Source organism: Oryctolagus cuniculus, chromosome 10 (assembly GCF_051225735.1).
Source record: "Oryctolagus cuniculus isolate XC-2025 breed Fujian yellow rabbit chromosome 10, ASM5122573v1, whole genome shotgun sequence".
Classification (NCBI taxonomy): Eukaryota; Metazoa; Chordata; class Mammalia; order Lagomorpha; family Leporidae; genus Oryctolagus; species Oryctolagus cuniculus.
The window spans coordinates 25,122,790-25,144,874 of record NC_142876.1 but is presented as its reverse complement, the minus strand read 5'-3'; the positions used below and the strand labels follow the sequence as shown (position 1 = coordinate 25,144,874).

At 37.5% G+C, this 22,085-nt stretch overlaps 1 protein-coding gene across 2 annotated transcripts in view; it reads left to right on the top strand.

The window, feature by feature from the left end:
- The window catches only part of DCC (DCC netrin 1 receptor), a 1,201,543-nt gene that overhangs the window by 1,058,061 nt on the left and 121,397 nt on the right, over nucleotides 1–22,085 (top strand). Inside the window, exons 16-18 of one of the 2 annotated variants that reach the window (XM_051851212.3) lie at nucleotides 7,733–7,828; nucleotides 13,503–13,675; nucleotides 21,161–21,299. In XM_051851212.3, coding sequence (XP_051707172.1) covers nucleotides 7,733–7,828; nucleotides 13,503–13,675; nucleotides 21,161–21,299 — 408 coding nt within the window. Of the gene's footprint in view, nucleotides 1–7,732; nucleotides 7,829–13,442; nucleotides 13,676–21,160; nucleotides 21,300–22,085 lie in introns of both variants that reach the window. The other variant, XM_051851210.3, reaches the window with a different exon arrangement.

Genomic DNA, 22,085 nt, shown 5'->3' with positions numbered 1-22,085 from the left:
ATGTGAATGTGAAAGTGAGACAGGGAAATGTTTGCACAATTTTTTGATCTTCATTCCTTATGAAGGCACAAAGATTTAGAATGCGCTGTTTGGGATCAAGAAATCTGAGTTCCACGTCGAAACTGATTTAAATCCTGCAGTTTGAACCTGAACAAGTAACTTAGCCTTTTCTGTCTCATTTATGCAAGAATTCAACAAATATTTTTAATTGTCTTCTGTCTGCTGCGTGGAAATATTTCTTACTGCTTGTTTTCACATAGTTTCTATTTTTTTTCCTAAAGATTTATTTATTTATTTGAAAGCCAGAGTTACAGAGAGGGAGAGACAAAGATAGTGAGAAGATCTTTCATCTGCTGGTTTACTCCCCAAAGGCTACAACCAGGGCTGAGAGAGGCAGGAGTCAAGAGCTTCTTCCAAGTCTCCCACGTGGGTACAGGGGCCCAAGCAGTCTGGCCATTCTCCAATGCCTTCCCAGGCACACGAACAGGGAGCTGTATCAGAAGTTGAGCAGCTGGAACTTGAACCAGCACCCACATGGGATGCCAGCATTTTGGACATTGGCTTTACCAGCTATGCCACAACACCTGTCCCCACCTTGGTTCTTCCTTAATGATAGACCTTACTAGATTAAAAACAATGTACCCAGTTTTCTTGCTAGGACTTAAATACTTTCTCACACTGACCAGCTAAGCAGGTGGTCTCTGTATGATTAAAGAGAAAATCAGCCTTTAACCTGACCATTCAATGGACAGCTTTCCTAGAAAAGTAGAAAATCTTTATTAGAGTGCTAGTTAGAATACCCACTAATTAAATTTACAAAGGAGTATATGTAATGAAGTAGAATTGAATGTATTATATAAATTGCCTCTTTCTCAAATATGAATTGCTCATCCTTTTAAGGGATCAATGCAATCAGTGGTATTTGCCCTCCTCCCATTACACTTAATTAAACAGTTCAGGTCTGGTAGGTCAAAGAAATCCAGTAATATTTACCATCTGACAGTAATCCAGTGGCCTATATTTTCTGTGGATGTTGTAGCCCTGGTTCATTGAAATGAGCAGGTGTCTGCATTAGAAAAACAGCTACCATTCTCATTTTCTCTAATTGACTTGTTGGCAGTGCTAACGGAGAGAGAAAGATGCAGGGATGTGGAGACTGGACCCCGACAAACACTTGGCATGGATGGGGCCACTGAGCGAAGAACGTAATCTGTGATGAATCAAAGACCATGGGCTGTCAATCTGGCACCTGCCACTGGCATTTAACTCACACAAAATATTAATTAAAAATAATGATGTTCTTCCCCCTGGCTTTCGCTACCAAGTGCGGCATCTTGATCTGGCCCTGAGGAGCTCTGGGAAGGTCTCTTGAATCATTCCCTCAGCCCCAGAGAGCCCCGTTCAGCTCCTACCTTCTGGGAAGCCTCAACAAAATCCCTGAGAATCACGGTGCTCTGTTACCAACTCTCTGGGGAAGGAGAGCCAAGACCTCTCCTGATTACCATTTCTTGTTTTTTACAACCCCTACAATCAATAAATGCACATTGATTCCCCCTTTTCCTGGCCACAGAGAAGATACTTGCCCAGAGCCATCTCTTTCAGATGCTCAAAATTATTAAGTATTTCTTCATCCTTTATCTCAAACTTGTATGCCCTATAAGAAAGGGTGACCAAACAATGATGGAAATCTGATCCATAATTTGAAAATTTGGAGTCACTCAGAATAGTCATGGTTAAAAATAATGCCCATGACATCCACCAAAATCCAAATGTTATCAGTTTGGTTCAATCCCATTGAATTCAGATTAAAAAAAATGCAGCTGTGATTTTTTTTTCTTCAGAGAAAATTGATAAATTTTTCAAACCTACCTTCAGCAACCTTTCAGTAAATACCAAAAATAAATTTACTGTCACAATTGTCATTAAATGCATTCCTGAACAATGGGGTCTGACCACAATTAATGATTAATTCATTTGGAATTCATTATGATAGCATTATATGTGCTTAACTCACTTGATGCTTCTATAGAATGATTTCTATGCAATTCTTTGTGATTTACTGTTTGTAAAGTTTGAGAGCTCTGAGCATGTGCAGGAAGATAGTTCCACATTGCCCTCTAGTGGTACTGTGGTAAACTGCATTACTGTGTGTGAGAGAGAGAAGAGGGAACCCCCATTCTCCATTGCTCCCAGCTCACACTTCAGACATCTTTGAAGATACTTTCATCACAATATAAAGGAGGGTTAAAACCATGTAGTCCACTGTCCACCAGTTCATCAGTAAATTAATAACATTTTTATTGTTCAGGCTGATTGTGTACTGGATCCAGTGTTACCAGGACAGGAGAATATCCTATTGTTTCCAAGTAGGCCCAGAATACCATTTGACAAAAGCACAATATACAGGCAGGTTAGACTCCAAAGATGCAAATGAGCAGGTGAGTATGAGGGGCATCAAGGAAGCTCCCTGGAATGGGACAGTCAGAATACATCAGTGAGTAATAGCAGGCCTTTCACTAGCCTCCACTAGACTCCAGAGTCTCTGTACCATCGCAGAACCACAAAGGAAGGCAGCTGGCATTCCTCAGAGGAGTAGAGATTTGTTGTATCAATAAAGCAAGGGTCTGTATTGGAATGACAATTGTTTCACATGTGTAAAGGGTGGGAGAGGAAGAAATGAGTATTGCTCATGATCCATGTAGCAGCTAGATGAGGTATACCTGTTGCGATCATTCAGCCAAAAAGTCAAACCACCAACATGAAAATGAACCAGATAAAATGTTCTCTAGAAAAATGATATGGAGGTGGGTATTTCAAAAGTTCATGGAAAAATAGAATTGAAAGGTAAGCATATTTTAGTGCACAAACATCTGAAATCCATGCCTACGTTTTTCATCGATCCATTTTCCATGAAGTTTGTAGACACCTCATGTGTATGATGTCAAAAATTTTGGCACCAAAATAAGCTTAATTTTAACTCTATCTTGAGAAATCTTGAAGTATCTTTGCACTCCAAATACTCAAAGCCAATTGTGCAGCCATGATCCACAAGCTTTCGGAGTATGATATCTACAGACTGAGCCAGCAGGACAGACAGGAGGTGAGGACACAAGGTGAAGGCCTGGTTCCGTGTCTCATGATCCATGCTGATCACCTGTGCACTCTGAGTAGGAAGCCATAAATCAAGTGTAACTTTAATAACTTTGAATTCTGAAGACTGAAGATGTATCAATCCACCGTATCCAATCTCCTTGCATAATGAACACTTTTTTCATTATTTTACATCCATCCTACATACCACCTAGTATAAAGTTTCTACTTTGTAAGCGTTGCTGTTGTGGTTAGCATCTTGACTAAGAAAGGCCAGAGTTTACCATCTGTTCTTCCATGGACTATATTCATGTTTATTTGTGTATTAGTTGTATTTGTGGGAATCTCTGAGGTTATAAACTAGTGGCCGTGGACTTGGATTCATTCCAGAAGTAAATTTTGCTAACATAGATTTTTTTTTTTAATTCTGTGCCAACATTTGATAATTTGTTGATTTCACATAAAAATAATCTTGATATCCAGAAAATTTGAAGACAGAACTGTAGTTTTATGTCCATATCTGCCAGGAACTGTTTGATCACCCAAGTTCTCACTAACTTACAGGCCTTTAGATTCATGTAGCTTTCATAAGCTCTTCCACATAATTTATTGCTTAATTTCTTTCCATTTCTTCCCTCTACCTAGAATTAAGTTAGTAATCTGAAAACAGAGTCTATCTTTTACCAGTATCCTTGGCTCTCAAAGAACATTAACAGCTGTTTATTAGTTACTTCCTTATTAGTGATTAGCTTGACAACATGATTTAAAATTAAAAAAAAGAAACATCCCCTTCTGAAAGGAAAGCGATTTGCATCACAGAAGCCCTTAATTGCATTCAATATAATCTTATTTTTTTTTTTGCTATATTATGGTTCTTGGGGCATTGTGGTTTGTAATGCCAATATCTTGAACACTAATATTTAGATCACATACATATTTCATGAAGGGAAATCCACCTAACAAACTTTCAGACCTCATTGTGGGGGCTAAACCCACTAATTTTTAAGCTTTTTTGTAATATAAAATGTAAACATAGAGTGCAACATACAATAAAGGTATAGCTTAATGAAATATTAATTGGAATTTGTGTGGCTTTCCTCTGTTTTCTGCAAACTGTTTTTGAATCTAGGGGCTTGATCAGATTCAATAGATCTGATCCACTTGTCAAGACTCTAGAAGGTGATGTGTACTTTCTTTAATTGATGCACAGGATCTGCTTGCCTCTTTTATCTTAGCAATTGCTGATTCCTAATGCCTAGATTCACTCACTGATGGAGGCAGCAAAATAGCAAGCTTTTAACTCTATTGGTTTTTTATTTGTTAGAAAAGTATTTTTAAATATTTTAAGGAAATGCTTCTCCATGCTTTCTGTTTGGTTATACCTTGGTAGAGTTTACTAAGGAAAGACTTGATAAATGCTTGATTCCTTGCCAGTTTTCAAGATGTTAGTTTGGTTTTACATCAATTTCGGAAGTGATCAACTGTTACAATTCTTTAAAATATCTTTACAAATGTGTGTGTTTATATGTATCTTATGAATGTCAATATATTACAACTTTTTATATACCCTTCTACTTGTCTCATCTTTGGTATATGGGAGCCTCTTCAAAATGGTTCCTGCATACATTTAATGTGATCCTAAGAGTTTTTGGTTGCTTCCTTTCTATGATGTATGTCAACAACATACAATCAGGCTCAACTGGTATGTCTTCAACTTCAGACCAAGAATCAACTAATTTTGCAAGAGGACTTTCTTTTTTTAAATCTATGTGCTTTTCTTCCTTTGTAAAGATTCGCTTATTTATGTGAAAGGCAGAGTGACAGAGAAGAGGAGGCAGATATTTTCTCTATGATGGGTTACTCCACAGATGGCTGAAATTTCTGGGAATGGAAGATACTGAAGCCAGGATCCCAGAACTCTGACCAGGTCTTCCACATGGGTAGGGGGGACCCAAGCACTTGGGCCAACATGTACTATTTTCCTAGGTGCATTAGCACATCAGTCAGGACTTGAACCAGTACTCCCGTATGGGATGCCCATGTTGCAAACAGCAGAGTTTAACCAACTGCACCACAATGCTGGTCGAAGGCCTTTGTTTCTTGTAGTGGAAAAAATTTGTAACTGAATCCGCATGATAGGGATACTTGTTGTTATTGAGTCAGCTTTTCCAGATTTTCCAGTGGACAGAGCCAGGGCAGACATATAAAACACCTTTTCAACTTCCTTCCTTCTGTTTCCAATCAGATTTTAGGAGCAAAGGATTTTATGTAACCTCTTCTATATTACCTCTCTGTGTCCTTTCATCTGTATTAAGAATCTGTTTCTTCAGGACACAGGGGGTGACAGAACTATACTTTCTCACATTTACTAATTTTCTTTATTCTAGTATACATTAGTCTCAAAATAACGATAATAGATTGTCACCATCAGAGGAAGGAATTTGGTCCTGCAGTTATAACACTTCCTTTCTGTTACAGAATACCTGGGTTCAGTACTAGGCTCCAGCTTCCTGCCAAGGCAGAGACTGCCAGACAATGGTGATGTCTCAGATTGACTTCCTGCTACCAATGTGGGAAACCTGGGTTGAGTTCTCAACTTTCAAATCCTGCCGTTGCAGGCATTGGGCAGTGACCACTCAATGGGAACTCTGTCTCTCTGCCTCTCAAATAATATAATAATAATAAATAATCATTGAAATACATTGTTTTACCTATTTTGTCTCTATTCTTTGCTTTTGTCTTACATTGTGGACTATGTAGGCATTACAATGTAATCTCTCCCTCATAACCCTCATCTAGTCTTAGTTCATTAAGTTTATTATTCACTGGTTAGCTATTAGGTTTATGTCTCTCCTGGTCATTTTGGATGTCTAAATGTTGAGGACAAAAGTCCCTGACTGCTTGCAAGTTTAAAGCAATTTGACTGTATCTTTTGTTTTTAAAGTTAACTTTTGTTAAGTATAAAATTCTCAAAATAGGTTTTCTTGAGTATCTAAAACCAGTTTCTCTAATTTCTTTTAGCATAAAGTGTTGCCAAAAAAAAGTCTAGGAATAATATGATTTTCCTCTTAAAAGTAATATTTGTTCAAATGCTTAAAAGATTATTTAAGCTAGAAAAAGTTCTTAAATTACACATTTAGCATTTTACTATTCTTTTTCTCTTGTTTTATTCTTATTTTCAATATGTTAGATCTTCCTTCCCCAGCTTCAATATTTGTCTCTTTCTCTTGATTCCTTTTTTATTCTTTTAGGCAGTTCAGTTCTTTCTGTTTTGTTTCTTTTTTTCTGCCTGTTCACCTAATGATTCTTACTTTGTAAAATTATTGTTATTGACATATAATATTTCTTGAGTAATGCCACCTAATTTCTGGGTTTTCAAATTCTTATTTTCCCCAGAAACCTTTTATTTAAATAATATAAACTTCATGCATTTCATAAGCACAACTTTAGGAACACAGTGATTCTTCCCACCATACCTGATCTCCCACCCACACTCTCAGCCCTCTTCTTCCTCCCTCTCTACTCTACTATCTGTCATCATTTCTTGATGTTGCTGAGTTTATTTTGAAACAGTAAATTGTAGTTTTGATTTATTGTTTCTGTAAATTTTAACAGCTTTGCATCTCTCTTATATCTACTTGTTTATGGGAATGTGATTCACTTCCTTATATTTTTCTTTTGATAATTTTCTAAGAGAAATTTCACCTCCACAAATTTTTCATTCCTCACATTTATGGATTTGTTTTCATTGACTTCCAGAAGCTAGGATGGCTTTTCCAAATATCTTCCTTTCCTATTATTTTTTTTTCGTTGGATCAAGGTTCAGCAAACCATAGGCAGCAGGTAGGGTCAGCCCCAGGTCTGATTTTTGTGTGAACTGAAAACAGTTTTTATGTTTTGAAGAGTCTGAAATAAACAAATAGATGGACACATGGTTAAATCAATGTGATTTTCAAAGGTAAAATATTTACTATCAGTGCCCTTGATAAAAAACCTTGCCAGCTTTGTTAGAGATTGAAAACTGCAGCAGCTTTGTTCTCAGAATTTTCATGGCTGCTCCTCTCTCCGTTCCTCTGGACTTTTCTCCCCTTCCTTTCCATTGCCTTGAGCCTGCTCAGATTTCACATCTCTTCTCAGGAATTTGTCCCAAGTTTGGTCCTTCTCTGGAGAAAAGATTTTGTGGTCTAGGTTCGAGTGTTAATGTTTGCTATTGTCAAACCCTTGTGCTACACTTCCCAGGATCACCTGATGGTTAGTCTAGTATATTCCTATTTTTAGGTTTGAAGCTTGCATTTGATTTTTCTTGCATAGAACACTCAGGATATAAGATTTCATTCTTTGTCTATAACCTCTTATATTTTAGGGTCTGAGATCACAGTGCATTACTGGACTTTATAATAAATGTCTAAATGCTTTCAGTTTTCTACCTAGTCATTCAGACACGTTTCATATGGGGATATGAGATGATCTAAAAACTCTAAGGCCACCAAAGTCATATTTTTCTTTGAACCCCGCCCACTCATTTTTAAACAGCAGTTTACTTAACAGATTACAGTAAGTTTATTTTCAGCAAAATGTTTACCTTGCATATTTCAGTACATGAAATAAATCAGCATGTTCATATTGTTTCTGTTTTCTCTAGAGTCAAGTTCCCATTACGTAATCTCCCTGAAAGCTTTTAACAATGCAGGAGAAGGAGTTCCTCTTTATGAAAGTGCCACTACCAGATCCATAACAGGTAAGACAGCATGGTTACTCTTGTGACAAGGTCATCAGTGTTTGGGTTATGGTGAGGAAAGTAAAACTAAACCTAAATTAAGCAAAATACAGAAAATGAAAAAAAAGTGTATCTTCCCAGCCTTACACATGTGTGTGTACATGCATACTCTATTTTGATTTCTTTAGCTTTCCAAATTAAACGGCAAGAATTCAGTCCACACATTCACGCATGGACTGGGAGAACATAGACGTCCCAGCAGCTTCCTATTTTTGGTGTCCTGATGTTACTCTTCATTCTCCTGAGCAGCTCATTGCAAATCAGGGTCCTTTAGGCAGTTCAGTCCCTGCACAAGGGCCGCAAAATACCCAAGTGGGAACTCATTCCTTCAAGCCAAGATGACAAGGATGAGCTGGCCTCTTTGGGCTGGTTTATAGTAGGTTCAGTCACATGGGTACATTATTCCTGAGTTGAGCCTACAGTCCCCTCAGGAGTGCCCTGGACCACTGGACAGAAAGGAATTGGGAGACTCATGTACTTATCACCTCCAGGAATTCTTCTGTGAGTTGGACTGGACAGGTGGCCCACAAGAACATGGGGGCCCAGGAAACTGAGAGAATCATGGGTATGAAGGTGGATAGAAGCCCCTGATGGAGGCTGTATGTTAGGAACTCTAGGTTTGTTCCAAAATAGAACAAGGAGGCTACTCAGAAATGCTGGAAAGTGATGTGCATTCTACCCCTACTCACATCTGAGATCTGGAAATAAAGTTCCATTTCTTGGATTAGTATCTTGACCCATCCCCTACCAAAAATCACCTACATCAGACCTCATTTAACTTGTCCGTTATTTTCACCTTAATGAGAATACAGGATGTCAGAGAACAAGCACCAGACTTGGTAGCAAGTGTCAGAGAGCATGAAAATTACTGGAACATGGGGTCTAGGTGACTAGGAATGCAGGGTTATAAAGTATATAGTGGAGTCCTGCACTACACACGTTTATGTGAACTTTGTGTGGTTTCTTGTCCAAATCCACAAGACCCCTTTACAGACTACCCTAAGGAAATGACTATTACATGAATTCTACCTATTATGTGATGGTTTTCAAACATAACATCACTTTTATTGATTTCAAACAAATTTTCTTGTAAGACAAAATTATTAGTCCATATCCTTAAATCTTTGGCCACTGGTTTCAAGGTCTAATATCTGCCTTAATAGCAATGCAAAATTTGGGTCCCATGTCAATATCTTCATTTATCTGTGGAAATAGTTTCATTGTGTCACAAAGAGGCTCACGACTCTTCAAGAAAGGAATATTGGAAATATTACATTAGAGAATATTTACTATCAAATATTTTTTCTCCACATTTGTAAAGAAGAAAACTGAGGTCCAGGATAGAAGCTAAATGATAACACTATCATGTAGGGTGTCTGGGCTGCTTGCTTTTTCTTGTTGCAGTATCAGAAGCAAGATTGCCTGGCAGAGAGCAGGCCCCATTGACTACACCAGTGGTTCCCGTAGTTGGTACTTATTTAGCCATCTCATTTTCGGCCAGGTTAAAAATGCTGAGGAGCTACTTGTAGACATGTTGAATTTGAGCTTGGGGTCAGGTTACACAAAATTATGCTGCTTAAAATTAAATTAGTGCTCCTAACTGAAACTAAAATCCATGAAGATGGCAAACAGTTGACAAATAAGAGAGAGTTTACAAGCAAAAAGTTGCAGCGGTAGCAGCGGTGGTAATAGAAGTAAAGGTAGTAGTGCTCAAATGAAAGGAAGGTAAATGGCTCAGAAAGAGCCATGAGGTCTGATAAACTTTTTTCCAACTGGTGCTTGCTATCATTCTTTAATTTGCAACATATGGCAGGCCCAGAAGGTTTTCTAAAAGAACCATCGATCATTAAGAAATTGTTTTCTTGGTATGACTCTAATCCTAATGAATCTGAGAAATGCACTGATTCCAGAGTGCATTTATGTGAAACACACAATGAAACAAATTCCTTTATGTGAGGAATTCACCTATGAAGAAAAGTGTGTAAGGGATTGTATGGCATTCACAGGGCATCCTTTCCAAAGGGAAAAATGAATATGCTTTTCCCAGAGGTATCAGAATTATTTTATTTTCACATGTCATAAAGAAGCAAGGACAAACAAGTGGAAAGGAAGGCGGAGGTTCTGGGAAAAACTTCATCAATAATTGAGTTTCAATGCCACCTAAAAGACATTCTGTGCTTAGAACTTCTGGAAAGCATTCCCATGAGCACTCTTGGGGAAAGTCCAGCATAGAGTAAATACAAAATCTACCAGAGGCAGTGCAAATGTCACTCTGGAGTAAACACCAGGCTGTAGAGCTTTCTACATGGGTGTGCTCATAGATGCTGGTGAACTCTAGAGACCCATCTCATACAGGGGATATCAGCACTCGATGCTGAAAGCGTCATCTGACCTAGTGCAGTGAGGGTTTCAGTTTGACTCTAGAATTATCTGTTGATTGTTGCTGTTGTTATTGGATGAACAAGACATTTTGAACATGGAGAAAGGAAGAAGGAATGTAAAAATCACAGGAATAATAAATTGTGTTGTTTAAATTTCTTTATTCACAGTCATTTCATCAATGTTTAAATGAAGTACAGACACAGACCAGATATAAAACTATTTGTGTTTTCTTAAGTGTATTAATGTGACAGGCAGAGTTATAGAAAGTTGGGGGAGACAGAGAAAAAGTGATCTTCCATTTAATAGCTAATTCTCCAAATGCCTGCAGCAGCCAGACCTGGATCATGTCAAAGCAAGCAGACAAGAACTCCAACTGGGTCTCCCATTTGGGTGGCAGGAACCCAAGCACTGGAGCCATTAACTGCTGTATCCCAGGGTGCATATTAGCAAGATGTTAGAGTCCTAACTAGAGGTGGGGCTTGATCCATGGTTGGGACATGGGTGTCCCAGAGGCAGCTTAACCTGGATCCCCACATTATCTGCTCTTGTGTTACTATTCTTAAAGCTTATTTTTAACTCTAGTGTAATGAATTAAAATTCATAGTCTCCCACCAAAGCAATAATCAGTAACTGAATGTTTCTTTTTTTAGTAACATTTTGAGACTATATTTTCTATTTTTATCTTATATTTAACTATTTAACGTAACAACTGGAAATCTGTAATGTATAAGGACACCTAAGAGTACAAGAGAATCATACTGAGAAATAAACACAGAAAAGATCTTTTAAATTCAATTACTCAAATCTTTTCTGACCAGAAAGAAAAATACAGTTAGCAATACATGTGATGTGTTTGTAACAGGACTTAGTATCCACAAAAAATGTTCTGTTTTGTTAAAAATGCTGTATGTATCTGCATTATTCAGTACCATAAGTAGTAGGCTCTTGTGTCCATTGAAGATTTGAAATTGGCTAGTGCAATGCAAGAGGGGACTTATTTAAAACTTTAATTGATTTCAATTTAAGTAGTCCATATAATTCAGTGGCTATCGTATTAGATTTGTTCTACAAGAAGTGACCAGTAGAATAAAAAGCCAGAGGTGAAAAAAATTATTCTATAAACCCTGAGGAAAACCTTGGCCAAGTGTTTAAAATTCTAGATTATGTAAACTCATAGATAAATGTCAAAAGACAACATTGCTTAAAATTTCAAAGAAGCGTTCTGGAACTGACTTCAAAAAACTCAATAATAATAGCCCTGATGGATATACTATTCTAAAATCAGAGCTAGCAGGACTAACTCTTACCATATCTTGAAGTAGAATCATACACTGCAAAAATCTTACACGCAGTACCTGTGACAGACTAGAAAGTCATCATAAATTTACCAACAAAACTAGATTAGGCAAAAAAAAAAAAAACAATAAAGTGGGTAAATGATTAATATATATACATAAAAAAAAGTAGTTTGTAAATTGGAATACTCCCTGGCTCTCTGCACCATTTCCAATACCACTCCCCAACCCATGCACAACATTCTTTTAAAGCCAGCCAGGGATAGTTAACACTAAAGTAGCGAACTGCTTTAGTTTGGCAAAAAGCATATTCCAGCGCTACAGAAACCTGATGAATGTGAAGAATCCTTGTGGAGAATGTAGTGGCTTCTGCCAAGCTCTCCCTACCAACCTCTCATCGTGTCATAAATCCATTTGGGTGTAAAAAAGTCCTTAATAAAAAGCGACATCAAAGGAAGTGCAGGGAGCCTGGTCTCTGTCATTAAATTTTAAACATGCCTCTCTCTCTCTCTCTCTCTCTCTCTCTCTCTCTCTCACACACACACACACACACACACATACACACACACATTTTCTCTGTCTCACTTTGTCTCTCCTTTCCTTTTCTCTGTTTTTGTTTTTATATTTTACTCTGGAGACCGCATAGCAGCATACCACTAAATAATTCATTGGGAAACAGAGTGATGTATAGAGCATAGGGATTTGAAATGCAGTGGACAAAGTGAAGTAATCATCAAAACCAGCAAAGAGCCACTCTGCTTTGAACTAGACTCTTTAAAAAAATAAAACAAACAAAACCCATACTTGAGTCATCATAGGCCCTGCTGACTGCTGTGTTATCAGAGCTTATTGTTTGTGTAACTGAGAGCACAAAGCACATAATACAAACATAGTTTTAAAAATGTAAATGCATAAAGCATAAAATGCTCAAAATTGGACTATCACTGTGGCCACAAAGTAAGCTTCTCTGATTCCAATCCTATCAACATAAAAATGAGTGCAATATCTTTTTGGAGAATTTCTCAAAGCTATACACATCATTCTGCAGATTCCCATTATGTTAGGTATGATAGCATTTGTGTACCTCAGTGCAATAGGTAGTTAATTACATATTATTGGTCATGAAGACATAATCTTTCCATCAAACAAAATTTTAGCATAAGGAATAAAGATGATTGAAATGACAAAAATGTTTTTACTCAGTGAGAACTTGGATACAATTTGTACTTTGACATTTTCTCTAACGCTTCTCATCTAAGAAAATCTGCTACTCCAGCTATTATCTGAAACTTAATTCTCAAATGTATAACTGACCCCTGTGACCTTGTGTGCTTGATCACCCTGGCTTTGCTGCTGACATCAGAGTGCTTGTTTGTATGTTGCCTAAACCATATTGGTGAAAATTTAAATGAAAGAATAATGAATGCTTTCAGAGAAACTCAAATTAAAAATGGAGATTTAAAATCCAGATGTTAGAAAAACATTTATCTATTTTCTAGAAAGAAAGAAACCAGAAAGTTCTTTTTAGGTCTTTATTTTACCTATACAGTAATAAAACTCAGACATTCTATACTGTGTCTTTTAAGAAGCAATGTGTAACATCACCCTCCCCAAAATATGGACTTTCAAAATAAATTACCAGAAGTGACAGCCAGATTGATAAAACCACTCTAAGGAAAGGAGTAAATCATAGAAAGCATGCAGGTATTTTTGTAATGTGGAAATACTATTTCTAATGTGTTTTCCTGTTGAATTAATGGCATTTTTTTCTGTTCTTCTCATGTTCCCTGTCATCATTATTGCCATGCATTTAACTCATTGTGATGTGCTACCACTGATATTATTTTAACGCTTTTATTTACATATTGTTTGTTTCATTTGGTGGGTTTTTAACCCAGATCCCACTGACCCAGTTGATTATTATCCTTTGCTTGACGATTTCCCCACCTCCGTCCCAGATGTCTCCACCCCCATGCTCCCACCAGTAGGTGTACAGGCTGTGGCTCTCACCCACGAGGCTGTGAGGGTCAGCTGGGCAGACAACTCTGTCTCTAAGAACCAAAAGACTTCCGACGTGCGGCTTTACACTGTCCGGTGGAGGACCAGTTTTTCTGCCAGTGCCAAATACAAGGTGAAGTTCTAATTGATGACATGAAGCTCAAAATGAATTGTCATTGGTTGCATAATTGTTTTACGTGCTTCCTGGACTGTCATGACTCATTTTGCTACAGTGACTTTATATAGAAAAACAAAGCATTTTGATAATTAAATACCTGCAGTTAGCACAAGAATAATTGCGTCTCAGGAGAGAAATCTAAGGCGAGGTACAAAAACATTTGGAGCTGCAAAAAGCTGTTTCGATTCTACCAGATAAGGGGTTTGTATCAATAATTTGATTCTGTACTAGGGAATGAAATTTTGCTTTGAAAATATCTAAAATCTACATTACTTTTCTAGAGAGATTTTGGTATCTTTAGTTTCATTTAGAATCTATATTGACTCTAAAGCAACCCATTAATATCACAGAGAACTCCCGGTTGCCCCACTTCCAGGCCAGCTCTCTGCTGTGGCCAGGGAGTGCAGTGGAGGATGGCCCAAGTGCTTGGGCCCTGCACCCCATGGGAGATCAGGAGAAGCACCTGGCTCCTGGCTCCTGCCATCGGATCAGCGTGGTGCGCTGGCTGCAGCGCGCCGGCCGCGGCGGCCATTGGAGGGTGAACCAACGGCAAAAGGAAGACCTTTCTCTCTCTCTCTCTCTCTCTCTCTCTCTCTCTCTCTCACTGTCCACTCTGCCTGTCAATATATATATATATATATATACATATATATATATATATATACCACAGAGAACGATCTTAGAGGGAATATTACTGGGAATGGATCTCATAATCCACACTCCACAATAATTAACATGAATGACCACAGCCCCCATTCTTGGCATTATTGCCAGTTCATCTCACAACCTCTCTAACAATTCCTTAGGGACGTATGTTTGAGGCACACAGTCATTACCAGTTTCAAATTTCCACTAGCCACCCTCAGAAGCTGTTATATATACAAGGTTATAGTAAGATCATGTTGGTACATCCTAGACCTGCTACAATATTGATACATATAAGTAACAAGTAAATGTAGACATAGATGAGAGGATAGATGAGAGGATCAATGAGTGTCAAGCACCTAGAACTGTACTTGATCATGATCAGTTTATTTTGAAAGAAATCATGAGTTAGTTGTCATTACTTAAAATATCACATGTAATTTTGGAGCCAGTTATACATACACTCAGCTTAACAGGTCTACTAAAAAGACTGCACACAATACTCCAAAGAGATCATATATGAAATCACATTAAAAACTTAATGCTTCATAAGATAATGATTGGGGACAAAGAAAGTATTTTTGAAAAAAAAAAAAAAGAGCAAAATATCACCCAACAGCCAATGAATCAAATAATTTAGCCCTGGTATTCCAGTTTCTTCTTATCTCCCCCAACACCTTATTTTTTATTTTAATTAACTAATTTATTTATTTGGGAGGCAGAGAGGAAGAGAGAGAGAGTGACAGAAAGAAAGACAAAGAGTTTCCATGCAGTGGTTAACTCCCCAAGTACCTGCAACAGCTGGAGTTGGGCTGTGCCCACACTAGGCTCAAGACAAGAGTCAGGAACTACATCCAGGTCTCCCAATAGGTGGCATAGATCCAAGTCCTTGAGCTACTGATTGCTGCTTCCCACGATGAACCTCTGGAAAGCTGGAATTGGAAGCAGAGCCAGGGTTCAAGTCCAGACACTATGATATTACATGTGGACATCTTCACCAGAGTCGTAATCGCTAGGCCAAACAACTGCCTCTTCACACTCCCCTTTATCTCCTCTCCTTCCCACTTTATTTCAGGGCAGATTTAGATGTCTTGATATGTTATCTGCTTTTCTTACCACTGAACTCATGTTTCCCTAATCCAGCCTCAAGCCAGATGTGATGTGAGGGAATGAAAGTATCCTCTGAGATTTCTAACTCCAATGTGGGAATGCAGTGAAATCCCATCAGTAATTCTTTAGACCTGCTTCTTTCTTCCTGTAGCCATGCCTTTCTGCTTCTAATGTCTTCCAACTTTTAAATAGCATAAAATTCACATCTCGTAATAAATCACTTTTTTAGTTGAAACCATCGATAAAACAGTTTTCTTTCATACTGTGGGCCTGCTGGGTCAGGTCTTCAGAAACTCTTGAAGCAGGACTAAATTGTTCCATTCCTGTGATATGTGTTCAGTACTCCATATATCTCCTTACAGCACTAGATTGAAGACTCAACAGAACTATAAATAAAGATAACACTATCAGAAAAGACAACCAAGGAAACATATGAGAGCATTAAAAAAAGATCTCTTTTTATATATATATTACCCAATTCTAAGCTAACTTTTAAGAGAATACTTTCTTCACTTTAAAATTTTTAGGCTCATAATCTTACTTTATAGATCCATTCATTTCACAGAATAGCCATGGCTATTTTGCCAGAGTGTGTAGTGACCTAAAGGACGATGGTTGTTTTCTGCAGAGTAGTTTTAGTTCTAAAGTTTCTTGAGCCAAATGATTTCAGTTGAGTAGTCAGCACAGCAGACTTGCAATTATTGAGTTTCACAATCATCTTCCCTGATAGAAGGCTTTCAAATCCTAACTCACCATCTCCTTCTCACACACACACACACACACCCCCGAGATGAGGAAAATCGGAGGAAACAGCTGGATGAATTAAACAGTGAGAAAAAAGGTAGGGGCCGGCACTGTGGTGCAGTGGGTTAACACCCTGGCCTGAAGCATCGGTATCCCATATGGGCGCCGGTTCTAGTCCTGGCTGCTGTTCTTCCTATCCAGCTCTCTTCTATGGCCTGGGAAAGCAGTAGAGGATGGCCCAATTATTTGGGCCTCTGCACCCACGTGGGACACCTGGAGGGGACTCCTGACTCCTGGCTTTGGATCGGTGCAGCTCTGACCATTGCAGCCATCTGGGGAGTGAACCAGAAGAATGGAAGACCTCTTTCTCTGTCTCTACCTCTGTAACTCTGTCTTTCAAATAAATAAAATAAATCTTTAAAAAAAAGGTAAAACCTATGTGGTCTACTTGAAAGATACATAATATATTTAACTTTTAGAAATTCTATTACTCTATTTCCTATTACCCTGACAAAATACTTGAGACCATGTAATTTTTTTTTAAAAGGAGGCTTATTTAGTTCACATTCCTGGAAGTCCAAAAGTATAGTGTAGGCTTCATCTTGTCTCCCATATCCAAGATGGGAAACCACCATGTATTCAAATGATCTGGGCTCAAGGGTTCACTTCATGATGTTCTGCCTGGTCATTTACCTTACTCAGGCTTATATTTTTCTTTCATATGATGGGGATATTCACACTTACTGTAAAAATAACACTTATGTTTTTTCATAGTTAAGTATACTATATGCATCTTTATGGACACAGGTAACTAGTATAACTTGACAAAAAATTCCTCATTAGAGTTGGAACTCAGGTGATCTGAAGGCATCATGTGAGGATCTTCCCACAGAATTTCCTTTTACTTCAATTAGTCCAAAGCAAGACATAACAAAGACACTCATATTTGAGTCTCCAAAACTCTCCGTATTGACTTCTGGTCAAATGGAGGAATTTTTCTACAGCTACTTTCCTACCAAAGTATTTAACACATGCTGTTTTACATGAATTTCCATTCAAGTTGCATTTATTAACAGTTGATTACTGACATATACTGCACAGTTGTGTCTTGTTCTCATCCCTCCAGATCACAGCTGAATAGGGAATTTAACAAAAGCCTAAAATTATAGGAAGAGAAACAATGAACTATTAAAGCTAACATTTATTTACTACCTGTTTTGAACGAGCTACTTTGCCTTGTTTAACTCATTTCACACTTTAATACTGTTACAAGGTCATTACAATGGTAAGCTCCAATTTACAGATGAGGAAACTGTGGCTTACACAGGTACTATCTGAGTAATTTGTGCTTATAAAAATAACTGACCATGATTTTCAAAATATTTTAAACAAAAATTGAAGAGTAGTTTTCCATGAGGTTCTAGAGAAAACTCTCTAAATTCATGGATCTTAAATAATGCAGATCTGATATTCTAGAACATAAACAAAGATGATATACCACTTATTTGTGTTACAAACCCCAGTGGTACTCAAAGAGATGGACTTTATAAGATACGGTGCTTCTTTCCTACCTGAAATATTTCTCACTGCCCTATTTCCCCTTCCTATTTCTATTTCTAAGACTTAGAGCTGTTCTCAAGCATGAACAAGGACAAATTTAAGGTTATATGTCAGCATGTCAGATACTAATTGTCCATTTTTTTTATTTGATAGGATTCCATTTTCCTTATAAGACAAAGTATTTTTACATTTATTTGGGACACATTTCTACAGCTATTTTTTAAAAGATTTATTTATTTACCTGAAAGTCAGAGTTACACAGAGAGACGAGAGGCAGAGAGATCTTCAATCCGCTGGTTCATTCCCCAGTTGGCCACAACTGCCAGAGCTGTGCAGATCTGAAGCCAGGAGCCGGGAGCTTCTCCTAGGTCTCCCACGCAGGTTCAGGGGCCCAAGGACTTGGTCCACCTTCTACTACTTTCCCAGGCCATAGCACAGAGCTGGATGGGAAGTGGAGCAGCCGGGACTTGAACTGGCGCCCATATGGGTTGCTGGCACTGCAGGTGGTGGCTTTATCTGCTATGCCACAATGCCAGCCCATAGGTCCTTGCAGCTATTTTCAAGAAGGGCTTCTGACAAATGTTCCTCAGATCATCACTTCAATAGTATGGATGAGCACATCATCAAGAGGCTATTGGTGCAATTAAATATTTATTTGGTGTTATAATGAAATGTATGATTTTCATACATATACCTGAGAAACAGTCATAGTTGAATAAAATGATATACCATATTACAATAGTAAGGAAGTGAGAGAGATGTCATAGTGGTAAAAGATAGTTTTCCTTGATTTTCTAAACATAGATATAAAAATTTAAGAAATATAAAATTAATTATTTAACTTTGGAAGGAGATCAAGATTTGTAAACCCAGAACAAATTTATAAACATCTATCTATCTATATCTGCATCTCTCTATATATAAACATATACCCATAGCATAGACTCAGATTTATTGAATAATATAGAAAAAATATTAACCTGGGAGATTTACATGTTTTTTCTTTAGCATTTTGATGTTTTAACATTTTTATCAATATAAAGATACCAGATTTCATTATTTGATAGGTATAGTTGTAAGAAAATGAGTTTACTTGCCTCCCTTCCTCCATCCCTCAACACTCTTCTTCTTTTCTATTTTTTTCCATTAATTTTTACAATAACATATTTTTTATATTTTTAACATAAGCACTAAAGACAGATAACTTTCTACTAAAACAGTTTTAGTATATTGGACAATGGATAGGGGGCTGGCGCCATGGCTCACTTGGTTAATCCTCCGCCTGCGGTGCCAGCATCCCATATGGGCGCAGGGTTCTAGTCCTGGTTGCTCCTCTTCCAGTTCTCCTCTCCACTGTGGTCCGGGAGGGCAGCAGAGGATGGCCCAAGTGCTTGGGCCCTGCACCCGCAGGGGAGACCAGGAGGAGGCACCAGGCTCCTGGTGTCGGATCAGCATAGCTCCAGCCGTAGCGGCCATTTTGGGGGTGAACCCCAAACGGAAAGTAGACCTTTCTCTCTCTCTCTCTCTCTCACTGTCTAACTCTATCTGTCCAAAAAAAAAAAAAAAAAAAAAGACAATGGATGTATTCAGAAGGCCAATACTTCTTTGCACACCAATGTAATTCTTTATCGAATTTGATACACCTCTAAATGTTTGTTTAACGTAAAGTATGCATGAAGAAAGAAAACTCCATGGCACAATATTACCTTTGTTTATAGGAGCAACACAGATTTCTTTAAAATAGTTAAATAAATTCTCTAAGTCTTAAAATTTGTGTAATTTGAAGACCTTTTAAAAACATGATAAGCAAAGAATTCTTGGCTAAGACCCCAGAAGCCCAGACAATAAAAGCAAAAATAGATGAATGGGACTACATCAAGCTAAGAAGTTTCTGCACAGCAAAGGAAACAATAAAATGGAGACACAACAAGCAGATAGAGAGAAAATATTTGCAAACTATACAATTGATAAAGAATTAATATCCAGAATATAAAAGGAGCTTAAGAAGCTCAACAACAACAAAACAAACAATCCAGATAAGAAATGGGCTAAGTATATGAACAGGCATATTTCAAATGATGAAATACAAATGACCGTCAGAAATTAAAAGATGATCAGGATCACTAGCCATCAGGGAAATGCAAATGAAAACCACAATGCTGTTTCAATTCACCCCAGTTAGAATGGCTATCATCCAAAAATCAAAAAATAGCAAATGCTAGCAAGGATGTGGAGACAAAGTTACCCTAACACACTGTTCATTGGAACATAAACTAGTGCAACCATTATGGAAGATAGAAAATTTGGAAAATAGATCTGTAACGTGATCTAGTCATCACACTCCTGGGATGTTATCAAAAAGATATGAAATCAGTACCATCATGTTGAATTCACAGTAGCTAAGATATAGAATCGACCCAGATGTCCAACAACTGATTACTGGATAAAAAGATGTGATATATATAAATATATATGTATATTTTTATAGATGTATATATACATATATATTTATATATGCATATATAGAACAAAATTCTGTCTTTTGCAACAAAATGGATATAATTGGTGACCATATGCTTAGTGAAATAAGCCAATCCCAAAAATTCAAATATCATATGTTTTCTCTGATTTGTGGTAGGTAATATATAGAGAACAAAGAAATGTAATAAAGTATTTGAGGGAGATTGACATCTTGAGATTTGATTATTATTTATAGCACTTGTCTATACTCCTGAGGAATAGTAGTCTTTCTCCTTTCTACTTGAATTTTTTATCTAGTGGAGGATTAAGCTTGTGATTATAAAATAAATTGAAAGTATGTTATCCTAAACATTAAAAGAGAAATAAAGGAAGGACAATAGGAAGTATTGTTATGTTCTTAAAACTGTATTTATGAAATGCATGAAATCTGTTCTCTTTATATAAATAAGATTTTTTAAAACAAACATGATAAGCTGAACTCAAATTAATTCTGTTAAGATCTATGCTAAAATATAACAGTATGACCAGCTAAAATGTCTCATATTTCAATGATAAGTAAATTTAAGTTAAAGTCAGTGCAGATGACCTCAAAAATTGAGTAGATGAAGGGAGTGGAGTTTGTCATGTCATCAGTGTTATTGCCTCACTTAGAAAATTTATCAGCTTACTGCCTTTCTGCATAACATAATACCTGATTTATTGATCATGTTTTGGATGCATAATCAGCCAATATAAACTAGTTGTCAAGAAAGTGGAATCGATGTTATACCTTAGCTCTTCTGCTTTTGGAAATAAGTTCCTATTTTTTTTTTCTGACTTTGATAGTTGTGTTATGTGCCTTGATTTACCAACTTGATAGAACTCATTTGTTCTCTCTATGCTTATTCCCCACTTGTATAGTCAGAAGACACAACATCTCTAAGTTACACAGCAACAGGCCTCAAGCCAAACACAATGTATGAGTTCTCAGTCATGGTAACAAAGAACAGACGATCAAGCACATGGAGCATGACAGCACATGCCACCACATATGAAGCAGGTATGTGAGGAAGGTCTGGCTTTGTCTCCCTGGTTCTGTGGAAGTTGAAACATGTACAGTGTCTTGTCTCAACTGTATCTTATCCTATGTAAAATATGTTGTCCTTTATAGTATATGGCACTCATACCTAATGTTAGACTCACAGTTTAGAACAGAAGAAAATGAGTTCCCTATAGATTAAGCAAACTGGTTGCATAATTTGTATGTATTTTCTTTAGGGTTTTAACCCAGGGTTATCTAAATAAACATCATCTTTTAAATATATTTAAGTAAAAAACAAAAGTTTATCTACTGTACTCTGCCCAAAAATATTATCTTTGAGCAAAAGTCATGCTTGGTATTTGCTATCTTGAAAGAGATTAATAGAAAAAAAGGGGCCAGCACTATGGCACAACAGGTTAACACCCTGGCCTGAAGTGCTGGCATCCCATATGGGTGCTGATGTGAGACCCAGATGCTCCCCTTCCCATCCAGCTCTCTGCTATGGTGTGGGAAAGCAGTGGAAGATGGCCCAAGTCCTTGGGCCCCTGCACCCATGTGGGAGACCCGGAGGAAGCTCCTGGCTCCTAGCTTTGGATTGGCACAGCTCTGGCCTTTGCGGCCAATTGGGGAGTGAACCATCAGATAGAAGACCTCTCTCTCTCTGCCTTTCCTCTCTCTGTGTAACTCTGACTTTCCAATAAATAAATAAATATATCTTTAAAATAGAAAATAAAACATCACATTATTGGCCGGCGCCGTGGCTCACTAGGCTAATCCCCACCTTGAGGCACTGGCACACCGGGT